Source organism: Xyrauchen texanus, chromosome 47, assembly GCF_025860055.1.
Source record: "Xyrauchen texanus isolate HMW12.3.18 chromosome 47, RBS_HiC_50CHRs, whole genome shotgun sequence".
Classification (NCBI taxonomy): domain Eukaryota; kingdom Metazoa; phylum Chordata; class Actinopteri; order Cypriniformes; family Catostomidae; genus Xyrauchen; species Xyrauchen texanus.
The window spans coordinates 13,049,577-13,062,593 of record NC_068322.1 but is presented as its reverse complement, the minus strand read 5'-3'; the positions used below and the strand labels follow the sequence as shown (position 1 = coordinate 13,062,593).

Below are 13,017 nucleotides of genomic sequence, written 5' to 3'. Positions count from 1 at the left end.
CCACACGCCCCACAGAGAGTGAACCACATTATAGTGACCACGAGGAGGTTACCCAATGTGACTCTACCCTTCCTAGCAACTGGGCCAATTTGGTTGCTTAGGAGACCTGGCTGGAGTCACTCAGCACACCCTGGATTCGAACTCGCGACTCCAGGGGTGGTAGTCAGCGTCAATACTCGCTGAGCTACCCAGGCCCCCACACATCAGAATACTTAAGTAATTATAAAAGAGAAGCTTGATGTAATACAGTATGATAATGAGAACAAATCAGCATTATTTAATCATTGTAAGGCTCTCTTGGTGTTGAATGATGTATGAATGTCAGGTTAGGTGTGATGTTTAAAACATTTACCAAACGCTTCCTTTGCCGTTTTTGACGTCCTTTATTTCCTTTGCCCTGGTTGAGAGTTTAGCAGTTGAGAAGCAACATAATTTATAAGAAGGTTTTTAATAACATTCATCAGAAATGTTTAAAGACATTTAGGAGGTTAGTTTAATGGCATTTAAATCAATTGAACAAGTTAGGTGTATATTTATAGAATGTACAAATCATCATGAATTGATTAATGTCTCAGCTGTCATGTTCAGTTTTCTTTATGCATGGTTAGGTTTTTTTTTTTAAACGCAACTAGTAGGTTCAAATAGTTGATTAAATTATGATTCTCTCGCCAGTCTGCTTAAAATCCTGTTAATGGCTAATTTAACTTATTATGAAATCATGTTCTGTTAATGTATAGAAAACACAGATTAAAAGAACTGATACATTAATAATGTATAGCTGTTTAACAATAGCTAAATCACTCGAATACCTTTCCCTTTTCTCTGCCTTTCTTCTTATCTCCAGATGTTTTCTTCCCCATATCCTCATGACTGTGTAAAACTGTTTCCATACCTACCTCTGCCTTTCCGGAACCCAGCTGTCAGAAAACATTGTTTGAATAATCTAAGCTTGTTTTAAAAGTAGCAAATGAATGGCAATTTTAAAATCAGACATGCCAAATAAAATGTCAGCTAAAAACATAAATTCTGATGTTTTAAAAATAGCAAATTGGATTGATGAGCAGTGATTAAATGTAAATGAGTTGCAGCATTTTAATGGAGAGATTGAATTATGTCTACTGTATATAAATCACAATAACATTCCTCACTCAAATGAGGTTTATCAAAAAGTATCTCTAAGCCTACCCTTTCAGAGGAAGTGTTGGTTTGAATAAATTTGGAGGGTGTTACATCACTGAAGTTGTTCTTCATAGGTTTCTTTTCCTCGTCCTCTGCCAGCATTCCCTTTATTTTGCTCTGATCATCCTTACTGTGGTTGTTAGAGATGCTCCAAAGAGTAGGATCAACCTCAGCTTCTACCACTGACTCCTTAAAAAATAAGACAAGTCATTGAAATTGGCTGTGTAACCAACACGGCAGCTATCATAAACAACAGTATTGCTTCCATTAAATATACTGTAGATAAACTTGAAATAAATGTCTTATAATATTGAAACAGGCTGTTATTATATTGAATGTTTGCTTACAGGACTTGGTTCAGGCATCATTCCCTCTTCCAAATCAGACTCTTCCTCAATCAAATCCACATCAGGTGGTGACTCAGGGGGGTGACTGTACTTTTCTGAGCTCTTGGGATTAAGGAGAGCTTTAATGACTCAAGCATGCTTAATAAACAAAGAATAATTTTGCTAAAGGTAGGTATCTCAGCGTGTTAAACCATAAATCTATCTGCAATCACTAGCAATCAGAGACCTTGTAGGGTCATTTTGTAGTAATTAGCAACTAGTTAGAGATGTTCAGGAGGTTACTCACAGTGTATTCAGTGATAATGTTGGAATCAGGCTCATGTCCCTCCTCTTTGACTCTTCTGTTGGTGGTGATGTCATGAAGAAGCTCTTCCATACCATCCTGAAGTAGCCTATCAGTGAAGGCCTTAAGCAGCGAGAGCTGGGAAGTGTATATATATATATATATATATATATATATATATATATATATATATATATATTTATTGTTGTGTGATAACAATGTAATACAAAGTTATTAGAATTTGGATATATCTGAAAGTATATTCGGGTATATATATCTGACAACAAAAAATAAAGGTGAAGTGTGTATTTCAAAATTAAAGGGATAGTTAACACACACACAAAATAAAAAATAAAAAATCTCTAATCATTTACTCATCCTCATGCCATCCCAGATGTGTATGAAATAATTTCTTCTATAGAACATATACAAAGATTTTTGGAAGAATAGTTCAGCTCTGTATGTCCACACAATTAAAGAGCTCCAAAATGCACATAAAGGCAGCATAAAAGTAATTCATAAAACTTCATTGGTTAAATCTATAAAAACTATTTTTAAGTATTCTTTTTTTATTATTGCAAATTCTCCTCCTTGCCCAGTAGGTGGTGATATGCACAAAGAATGTGAATCTCCAAAAACAATACAAGAAGAATGTGAAAGCGAAGATTGATGGTTAAAAAGGACTCAAATATTGATCTGTTTCTTACCCACACCTATCATATCACTTCAGAAGATATGGATTAAACCACTGGAGTCATATGGATTACTTTTATACTGCCTTTAGGTGCTTTTGGAACTTCAAAATGTGGGTACTCATTCACTTGCATTGTGAGGACCTACACAGCTGAGATTTTCTTAAAATCTTCATTTGTGTTCTGCAGAAGAAAGAAAGTCACACACATCTGGAATGGCATGATAATTCCTTTAAAATGCATTCTCCTATGCCAGCTTAAAATGCAGATACAACTGCAAGTTGTTGATTTCCACCAAAATTGTTAACATTGCTCTATTTAAGCAACTGAACATACAGTAGCACTATTGACTAAATCAATTATGTGATTTTGGAGGTGGGACAACCTGTTTATTGACGTGAGGAGTGTTCTGGAAACTTATTTGAACACATTATTAAAAAATTATTTTTGCAATTCCGTTTGGTGACGCTAGTGCCACAGAAATGATATACTTCACCTTCACAAAAATCTATGTATTAAAAAAAATTTGTATATTGTCATTTTTGTTGTTGAGCAGTTTAAAAAACAACAATGGTTCGGCTTGACCATACTTACTTTAACACCATATGATTCAAATAAGGCTTCAATGTCCTGGAATAGAATATACAATTATATTTACATCACATAAATTCAGTTTTTAATTGAGTTAATTATGTATTAGGCATTGAGTAACAATGAAGACCTTCATTTCAACAGTTCTCCCAGGCGGGCCAGCATCCCCCTGTTAAATAATACAATGCCAACTCTCATTGTTTCTGCAAACATGAAAAACACTTCTGAAAATAACTTGTGTACTCAAGAGATAGAAAGCTAGAAAGCTATAATACCTTCTCTCCTTGTAAACCCAGCTCTCCTTTATCTCCCTGCCAACCAAAGAAGAAAAACTTAGCCAACAGCTAACTCTATTTGAATTTAATTTATTTTATGGATGGTTGGCAATTTATATCTGACCTTCTTTCCAGGAGGACCCTATACATACATGAACACAGACAGACACATACACGCACACATAAGAGTTGAAAGTCAATGCATTACAAATGTATGATGGTCTAACTCAAACTTATAATGAACAAAATGCTCATGAATCCTTCACAGACTTTTCATCCAAATATCTATAAATGTCTGCAGATGTGAATTATGTGCTGATTGTCTAAAGAAGCTCCTAATCACAATCCTCTGTGTGAGGCACTCACCGTCACTCCAGGGGGTCCCATTGGTATGGGAAATGTCTTTATGTCCTCCATTGACATACCCTGAGAATAAATACAAATAAAATTAACCAAGAGTCAAGAGGCTGACTAAACAATTATGCAAAGAAGAGAGTTTGTTTTGGCGCAAGCTCAAACAAAAAAAAAATGTGTACCTCTTGAAGAACAATGGGTGGACCTGGCAAACCTGGAGATCCTGGCTCTCCTTTTTTACCTTCATTTCCCTAAAAAAGTTAGAATTACATAAACACACCACATAAACACATAATGATATATAAACTAACCATTTAACTATTGAACTCTAACCACAATAACATTAGAGCAAAATGTGTAATTTAAGAATGTCTTACATTAACACCAGGTTCACCATTTTCACCCTATGCATTAAAAGAGAAAGAGATGTCAGCTGCACTATTTCATTTTAGTTATGGATTAGTAGTTCATATCTGTTGTGGTGTCCCACCTTCGCCCCTTCATCACCCTTGTGTCCGTGTTCACCCTGCAGAAAACACAAACAGAGAGGTTCAGCTTTTAGAGACATTTGAGAGCATTTAGAGGTACAAAATAAGGCAATAAATGTACATCTTTTCCAGCCATCCCACGCTTCCCGTCAACACCAGGCTTCCCCTGCAGGAAGGGGAAATGGAAAGGGAAAGGTCAAGATGGAAGAGAAAGGGGAAGTGGAAGAGGAGAGGGGAAACAAGAGAAGAGAAGAGAATAACTGATTTGTCAAAGAATATATTCTTTTCTAATTTAAACCTGCTGAAACTTTTGCTCTACACATGTAAACAGTGCAGAAGGACTTTACTCACAGGTGTTCCAGGTAAACCAGGCATACCGGTAATCCCAGCCAGTCCAGAATCTCCTTTCTCTCCTTTCTGTTGAATTAAACACTCTTACCGCACTTAAAGACTCAAAAGTACTTTAGACACAGAAATTATGATAATAGGCTGTTCTATATAAACAAAAGATAACCTTTAGGAACATTGGTGAAATCATAGATTGGATTATTTTACATATTTTAGCTAGATTCTGTATTTCAATTGACATTTACCAAAATGACAATCAAAAGGTTCCTACAGACTCATCAGTAAACGTTGTGTATTTTGATGCATTTAAATACAGGACCCCATTTGCACAACCTGTAATTAACAACCTGTTAATGTCATAAAATGTTTAAATATGAATCACATGCAACAGCAAGAGTGTCAAGCTAATTCTAAGCAAACAAAAAATATGACTCACTGGTCCTGGGTCCCCTTTCTGTCCTGGTTCACCCTGCATAAACACACCCAGTTAATTATAACCAGCCTGGCCATTCATCCACAGAACTGCCACTCACTGGTTGTTTTTCGCACCATTCTCTATACACTCTAGAGACTGTTGCAGGTGAAAATCCCATGAGATCAGCAGTTACAGAAATACTCAACAATCATGCCACGGTCCAAATCACTGAGATAAAAAACATTTCCACATAAGATGTTTCACAAAAGCATTTGTCTTAAGATGGTTATTTATATCTTCAGCTTTAGTGTGTCAATGGGAAATATAAATGTTAGACTCTCAAACATTACTTTTGCAAATAGAAAAGATCAGAATTGAAGATGCAACAGATGTCATGGCCTTCACAAATCCCCCCACTGAACATTGTGTCAGTCTGAGATTACATGAAGAGACAGAAGCAACTGAGACAGCCTAAATAGATAGAAGAACTGTGGTGAATTCTCCAAGAAGCTTGGAGATCACATCCTATCTGTCAACAACCAAGAAAAACGGTGTCTAGGTGTACCTATGAGAGAATTGGTGCTGTTTTAAAGGCAACGGTTGTCACAATGAATATTGATTTAGCTTTTTTGTTTACTGGACTTTGTACGACATTAAGTGATAAATGAACACATGGCACTATTTTTGAAGATGTCCTCACTATGCAAGATTTTTCACAAGTGCCTAAAAATTTTGCACAGTACTGTGTGTGTATATATATATATATATATATATATATATATATATATATATATATATATATATATATATATATCTGATGGACTGGCTGACCTGTCCAGGGTGTCCCCGCCTTTAGCCCAATGTTAGCTGGGATAGGCTCCAGCCCCCCGCGACCCTGTACACAGGATAAGCGGTTGACGATGGATGGATGGATGGATATATATATATATATATATAGTACATGCATAGACATGATATATATTCATTAGTTGGACAGAAGCTTAAAACTGGCATTTGAAACAGTAAGTAGCCAAACCTTAGATCCAGGCCTTCCAGGTAGACCATCCAGACCATCTCTTCCAGTACCAGATCCAAACTATGAAAAGAAATGCATTGAGCTTGAGTACACAGTAATCAAAAAGTAATCATTGCCCAGTAATCAAAAAGTAACAGTGCCAGTCAAATGTTTGGACAAACTTGGTTAAATATGTTTTACATGATTGTTATTTATGACATATCTTATAAAACGGAAGCATCCAGCTAGCTTAAATCAGTGAGTAATATAAAATTCATACCCTCATAACCAGAGCATATTTGCTTAGTTAAGAACCATTAAAATTATCTGATAATTTGAAGATGGACATGACTTTAGTGACTCACCAGTGAATTCCCTGGAGGTCCTGGTTTACCTTCAGGACCCTTAGGGAGAGTAAAAGCCAGAGGTTATAATAACTAATTTTGTTTTAATTCCGATATAATAAGTCTACAGATGATATGACAGTGCCACTCACAGGCGGCCCAGGAAGTCCTGTCTCCCCACGGAGTCCTGAGAGCCCCGGCTTTCCTGGCTCACCCTTTAAACACACCAAATATACAAATAAGTAAAGATTCCCAAACTAAGGGAAAATAATCCACAACTACACCCCAGACCGTCTAATGGTCCTACTGTACCTTAATAGCCCTGGTGAGAATGGTGTTGTCTGACATGGTAAACTAAAAAGGAAGAATTATATGGATCTGTAGATATTGATAGTATGAATAAACCAGCAAAAAGATGAAATAGTCAAACTATTGTCAAAGAAAAGCTAAAAAAAAAAAAAGTATATTTTTAATATTAAACAGAATAAAGAACAATACAGGCTTGACAGCAGAAGTGACATGTGTTACAACAATCATTTTAATGGACTGACAGAAAATGACAAGATGAACTAAATATTCATTTATGTTAAACAGTTTGATTACAATATCCAGTATTGACCACAAAACTCACTCACTTGAGAGTCTGCCGGTGGCCCCGGCTTTCCCTGAAGAATGATAGATTTGAAAAATTATGAGCTGAGAATAAAAGATTAACACGGTGACTGCTCTTTAATTCAAGATCTGAGAGCCCAGCATCATCCACTCAAGCAGTCAGCATAATGAGACAAACAGAGATCCTGTTATGAGATCAAAGAGCGTGACCAGCCAATAGCATATTCACTTCAAAATCAAGTCAAAAAGTCAAATCAACACTGTGTTCAGTAATACTGAAAATCCATAATCATAACAGCAGCACATACCGGCTCGCCCTTCTCTCCTTTGTGCCCCTCTGGACCCTGAAAAATAAAAGTGAAAGACTTTCAATATTGACAACATTTCAGCATTGACTGTTCTGAGCTGTTAGAATGTGGTTTCATAATTCAGTTTCTATATGAGCAGTTTAGAGGAGCCTTATGATCAAAGATTATCTCTGTTAATCAAACAGGTGGAAAATGAAGAAAGCTGCTCACCGGTAACCCTAAATTCCCAAGCTCCCCTTTTCCTCCAGGGTCACCTGGTCGTCCCGGCAGACCAAGCGGACCCTGATAATGGAGAAAAGAAGAATTTTGAGTGTTGCAGATTTTATGCTATGAGCTACAAAAGGAACTAGTGTCTACAAGATGGTTTAAAATGGAGACAAAGAAAGAAAGTTCTAGACACAAGTGAAAGATATAATTGACAGTCTAATTTACTGTCTTAGAGACTTTACCTTGACACCTCTCTCCCCAGGCTCTCCTGGCGAACCAGACTCTCCCTACAAAAAATAAACACACACACACACACACACACACACACACACACACACACACACACACACACACACACACACACACACAAAATCAAGTGACCTCCCCAATATAAAAAGCTAGATTTTGTTGGTAACAATTCATAATAACTTTTTTCTCTAACTTTAAAAACATTATTAACTTACACAGTATAATGTTTAACAGTTCATTAATGTACCTCATTTAGAAATATACATATTTTTGTTTATTTTTAAAGAAAATCATGTTTTTATGCAGTGTTGGTTGAAATCTGATTACCAAGTGATTAGTTACTGTAATCTAATGACTTTCTTTGTAAAAATGTCAGTGCATGTAAAGGTATGGATCTCTTTGTGCTTGGTGTTGATTCTCACCCTTGGTCCCATCTCCCCTTTCAAACCTGGTACACCCTGAAATCCATTAAGGCAGAAATGTCAATTAAATATGAATAAAGCATTTATTAAAAAGCAAACAATGGCTACACTATGAAAAATAACACACATACATTTAATATTCACACACACACACACACACACACACACACACACACACACAAGCGCACACACGCACATGTTGTATCAGTCACTCTGGGCTCTCGATTTACTTACATCTTTACCTCTTAGTCCTGGAGATCCGCCGATGCCAGCGAAACCCACGTCCCCTTTCTCTCCTTTATATCCATCGGTGCCCTGGTCACAATTAAAGGTTTAATTATGAGACTGAACAAATACATTTGTGTTTCAATCAGATTGTATCATTTATTCATTCTTAATGCCAAGATCAATGATCACCGTTCTGTCTCGTTGAAATTCATTGGGATATTTAAAATGCACAAATTGAGAGATTGCATCTTTTAGTCATTCTCTATGCCAAAGATTCACAGTCACTCTTGTGGCCTGATTGAATTTCATTGGTATGTTTGCAATGCAGAATTTAGCAAAGTGAGTGAACTTACTTTAGGCCCTGGTTTCCCTGATAATCCAACATTACCCTGTTTATAAAAACAGATGAGACTGAATAAAAAGAAAGACTAAAATTTTTATTTGCAACAGAAATCATGTTCTAATATGATGTTTACACATATTACTTGAGTAGGCAATTTCTCAGGAGAGTCTATGTTTTTGCTGTTTAGCCCAAGTTTCTTCATATTGATGGTTTTAGTGCATCAAGTCATCCATTTTGCCATGCTATTTGAGTTTGGATTCTCTAAAGCTCATATAAGAACTCACTCTTTCTCCACTCTCTCCTTTGGGGCCAGGTTGACCAGGGATCCCAAATCCAGGGTTACCCTTCAAAAGCCCCCAAAACAACAGATCATTACATTCAGATTGGCAGCTAATCAATGAATGCAATCATTTGTACTACCACATCTAAACGTACAAACAAACACACACCATTTCCCCTTTAGCTCCCTGGTCTCCTTTGATCCCTTGTGGTCCAGGTGGGCCAGTTGGTCCGATGTCACCCTTTATCCACACAGGGGAAAAAAAAAACTCATATTAGATGACAATGAAATATTTCAGCTAATGAGCTCACATTTGAAGTATGCATATAATAAACAATGTAATCTGACAATCTTGGCACCACCCCCAGACAGCTGTTTTCTATCTTCACTATAAAAAACAAAATTCATAATCAGTATTTATGCCCAATTTTTCACTTAAAAATACCTATATATCCTTAAAACAAGATAATTTACTTCAGAAGCAAAATTGTGCAATATAGTAAGACTTTTTTAGAATTATACTATACTATTTTATAGAAATATCTTGAATTACAAGTTTATGTTTCTTACCTCAAAGGCAAATTAATTTTAAGTGTTAGCTTAAATATAATAAAATATAGGGAGGTTTATGTTTAAAATACTGGAAAACAAGACAGAGGTACTGATTAAGATGTTTTATCAAAAATATTTTGCCTTTACCAATAAAGTGATTGGCTCATTTAACTCAAGGGAGGGACTTACATTCCTACAGCTGCCATGTTGAGCATTGATATCTCTCATATAAATTTTTTTACAAGTGGTCTGTCTGTCTCCTCTTTATACTGTGTGTTTTGGTGAAGCTGCTTCAAGTTGAATTTGGTTTATTTAGACTTGTTGCCTCAAAACATTTAATGAACCCTCCAATCATAGATCTCACCCCTGCAGTGTTTTGAGACTTTAAACAAAACTTTGAAGTCTGCGAAAATGTCCTTCATTTCTGGTGTGTTAATTGACAAGCAGACGTGCGGGAGCTTCTGGTTTCATATCAATGCTCATGGCAGTAATTAAACTTTTTAAAATTGTCCAAGTGCCAAAGGCACTGCTTCTTTTTACCAATGCTGATGAGGAGAACCCAGGGGGAAATAACTGTCAGACTTGATTCATGAGTATAAAAAACTAAAAAATAAAAAACTCTAAACACTATGTGGGAGGAACCACCCATAGATGACCTAGCTTTGGTGCAGACACTTGCTAATACATTAAGACTGACATCCCTTTTTAAGGTCCTTTTCCTGAAGTTTGAAATTGATTCTTGAATATCTTACCCTGGCACCCTTTTTCCCCAGAGGACCAAGAATCTGTGAGATTTGAGGGGACATATTAGCAATAGTTTATTCTTAGCTGAAAATATATTGTGTTAGATGAGACATTGAAGCTTTAAATGAATAGTTCAATAATAATTCTCTCAATATGCACTCACTCTCACGTCGTTTCCAAACCCATATAACTCTTTAAAACATACCCATAGTGACTCACTTTAATGCTTAATAAAGATTGTCATAGATGTAGTCACCAAATTGGATTTCAGGGTTGTTTATGGACTTTTATAATGACTGGATTTTGGGGCCTGGGTAGCTCAGCAATTAAAGACGCTGACAGCTCTGGAGTTGTGAGTTCAAATCCGGGGTGTGCTAAGTGACTCCAGCCAGGTCTCCTTAGCAACCAAATTGGCCCGGTTGCTAGGGAGGGTTGAGTCACATGGGGTAATCTCCTCGTGGTCGCTATAATGTGGTTCTCGCTCTCGGTGGGGCGTGTGCCGTGTGGTGAGTTGTGCATGGATGCCACGGAGAACAGCATGAAGCCTCCACACATGCTATGTCTCAGCGGTAACACGCTCAACAATCATACCCACGTAATATGATGCAGGGATTAACGGTCTCAGATGCGGAGGCAACTGAGATTCGTACTCCGCCACCCGGATTGAGGCGAGTCAATATGCCACCACGAGGAATTGGGCATTCCAAAATTGCTGAGAAAAGGGAAGAATAAGAATCAACAAATAATAATGACTGGATTTGATTTGAGAGTAAATAACAAGTTCAATTATCACAATTAATCACAAAAAAATATCATATGTATTCAGAAGACTTGATATATGATGCACAGTTCGCATTAACTACTTTTATGACACGTTTGGGTTCTTTTTTTAAGCATTAAAATGAGTCACAATGTACTGCCATTGTATTTAGCCAACAGTGCATTTATTAAATGATTTCCTTTTATGTAAGAAAGAAAGAAAGTCATATGGGATAGGAATAACATAAGGGTGAGTGAATAATTACAGAATTTTCATTTTTGGGTGAACTATTCCTTTAAGGGACATCTGTTTTACCCCTTTAGCTGGCTCGCCGGGAGCGCCACGTTGCCCCTGAGAATCAAGCACAGTACTGAATTTAGAATATGACTAACACATAATCACACTTCTGTTTTATGACACACTCCTATAAATATTGATGTCCAATGAACATATATGCATGTACTGTAGACACACCATATTAATTCAAATAACTTTCTAAAGCCACTTAAACTTGCAGACCCATATTTACACTATATGGCCAAAAGTGTGTGGACACCTGAACACTGTGATTACTAAATATTACATTTCAAAATCATGGGCATTAATATGGAGCCAGTCCTTCCTTTGCTGCTATAAGAGCTTCCACTTTTGTGGGAAGGTTTTCCACTTGTTTGAACTTGTTTGATGTTTGAACAAGTCGGCAGGGATTTGCTCAGTGAGGTCAGGCACTGATGTTGAGCCAGGCACACAGTTGGCTTTCCAATTCATCCCAAAGGTATTTAGTGAGGTTCAAGTTTGCTAGTGGCATTCTATAACAGTGCCCCATTGAACATTGCTGAGCTCTTTGGTACCCTCCATTCTACGTTCCACTAAAAATTATTCTCTAAGGAGATTGCTTAGCTGTATGTTTGCTTTTATGCACCAGTTGGTAATGAGTGTAGCTTAAATAGTGTATTAGAGATACATGACTTTGTTAAATGAAATGGAGTTTAGATTCACCTCATCACCCTTTTGTCCAACAGCTCCAGGCAAACCCTAAAGTTTAAGAAAAAGAAAGTAACATTTCCCTCTAATCATGGCATGAATTAAGAAATTAGTATTCAACAAATATGAATGACCTTCAATACTTTTAGTCAGATCTAGTCTAGGTGGGGTTCTCTTTTCCATTGACTCAGAGAGCTGAGGTAGAGCTCCAAACCAAATGTTTTAACAAGTTTCTGAAGGGAACTGAGGATAATGAGGAGTCGAAATGTTACAGATGTTTCCTTGATCTCTTCTCTGAAGGTTTGGTTTAAAACATTTTAATTTGAAAGTGACTGAAAGTCTGAAATGCCACACATGGACACAGCGGCAAAGTTGTGATGTGAAGGACAGATAGTATTATAAGAAACATAATTATTAGTACAGCTGTCCTCCCGTTTCTTTCTCTTGCTGTCTTTCTTTGATCATTATTAGGTTAAAACTCAGCAGGTGTTTCTCTATTTAATCAGGTCAATAATGTGGATCTGAAACTTTGACGTATAGGCTAGAGTCATTACTGAGCAGAGAGGAGGAGGGTTTCTCTTCTTGAATCAAAAATTTTAAATTCCCCAGGGGTCTACAGCTCACTCTTGACCTTAATATAACTACAACAGCACCGGACAGAATAGAAAAGTTTGAGGAGCTGACAAACAAATAATGATTTGACTTTTTAATGTTTATGTTCTGGTTAAATAGTGGTTATAAAATGTACAGGTTAAATTCATTAACTGGTTCATCATACACAGTCTTTATTTCTGTTTCTCAAAGACGAGAACACCCAGAAGATCTGGACTTACTGCAATTCCTGGAGGACCGATTGGCCCAATCTCTCCACGTTCACCCTGTCAAACAAATACAGTTGTATTGGGTTTAGGCTGAGGGACACAACATTTGTAGTTTATGCAGTTGTGAAAAGGTGTCAAATTGATCCTCCAAAACTAACTTTTTTACACTGCGAAAC

The 13,017-nt window shown here is 36.7% G+C and overlaps 1 protein-coding gene across 1 annotated transcript in view; it reads right to left on the bottom strand.

Moving 5' to 3' along the window:
• The window catches only part of LOC127638858 (collagen alpha-1(VII) chain-like), a 66,214-nt gene that overhangs the window by 16,663 nt on the left and 36,534 nt on the right, over window positions 1–13,017 (bottom strand). The window contains 33 exon segments of the mRNA XM_052120592.1: window positions 353–397; window positions 810–917; window positions 1,186–1,368; window positions 1,527–1,628; window positions 1,813–1,947; window positions 3,096–3,131; window positions 3,223–3,261; window positions 3,368–3,403; window positions 3,492–3,509; window positions 3,734–3,793; window positions 3,904–3,972; window positions 4,099–4,125; window positions 4,212–4,247; window positions 4,331–4,375; window positions 4,561–4,626; window positions 4,994–5,026; window positions 6,009–6,068; window positions 6,353–6,391; window positions 6,484–6,546; window positions 6,644–6,685; window positions 6,967–6,996; window positions 7,252–7,287; window positions 7,462–7,533; window positions 7,701–7,745; window positions 8,130–8,165; window positions 8,364–8,444; window positions 8,711–8,746; window positions 8,985–9,044; window positions 9,150–9,221; window positions 10,285–10,317; window positions 11,352–11,387; window positions 12,036–12,071; window positions 12,854–12,898. Coding sequence (XP_051976552.1) covers window positions 353–397; window positions 810–917; window positions 1,186–1,368; window positions 1,527–1,628; window positions 1,813–1,947; window positions 3,096–3,131; window positions 3,223–3,261; window positions 3,368–3,403; window positions 3,492–3,509; window positions 3,734–3,793; window positions 3,904–3,972; window positions 4,099–4,125; window positions 4,212–4,247; window positions 4,331–4,375; window positions 4,561–4,626; window positions 4,994–5,026; window positions 6,009–6,068; window positions 6,353–6,391; window positions 6,484–6,546; window positions 6,644–6,685; window positions 6,967–6,996; window positions 7,252–7,287; window positions 7,462–7,533; window positions 7,701–7,745; window positions 8,130–8,165; window positions 8,364–8,444; window positions 8,711–8,746; window positions 8,985–9,044; window positions 9,150–9,221; window positions 10,285–10,317; window positions 11,352–11,387; window positions 12,036–12,071; window positions 12,854–12,898 — 1,860 coding nt within the window.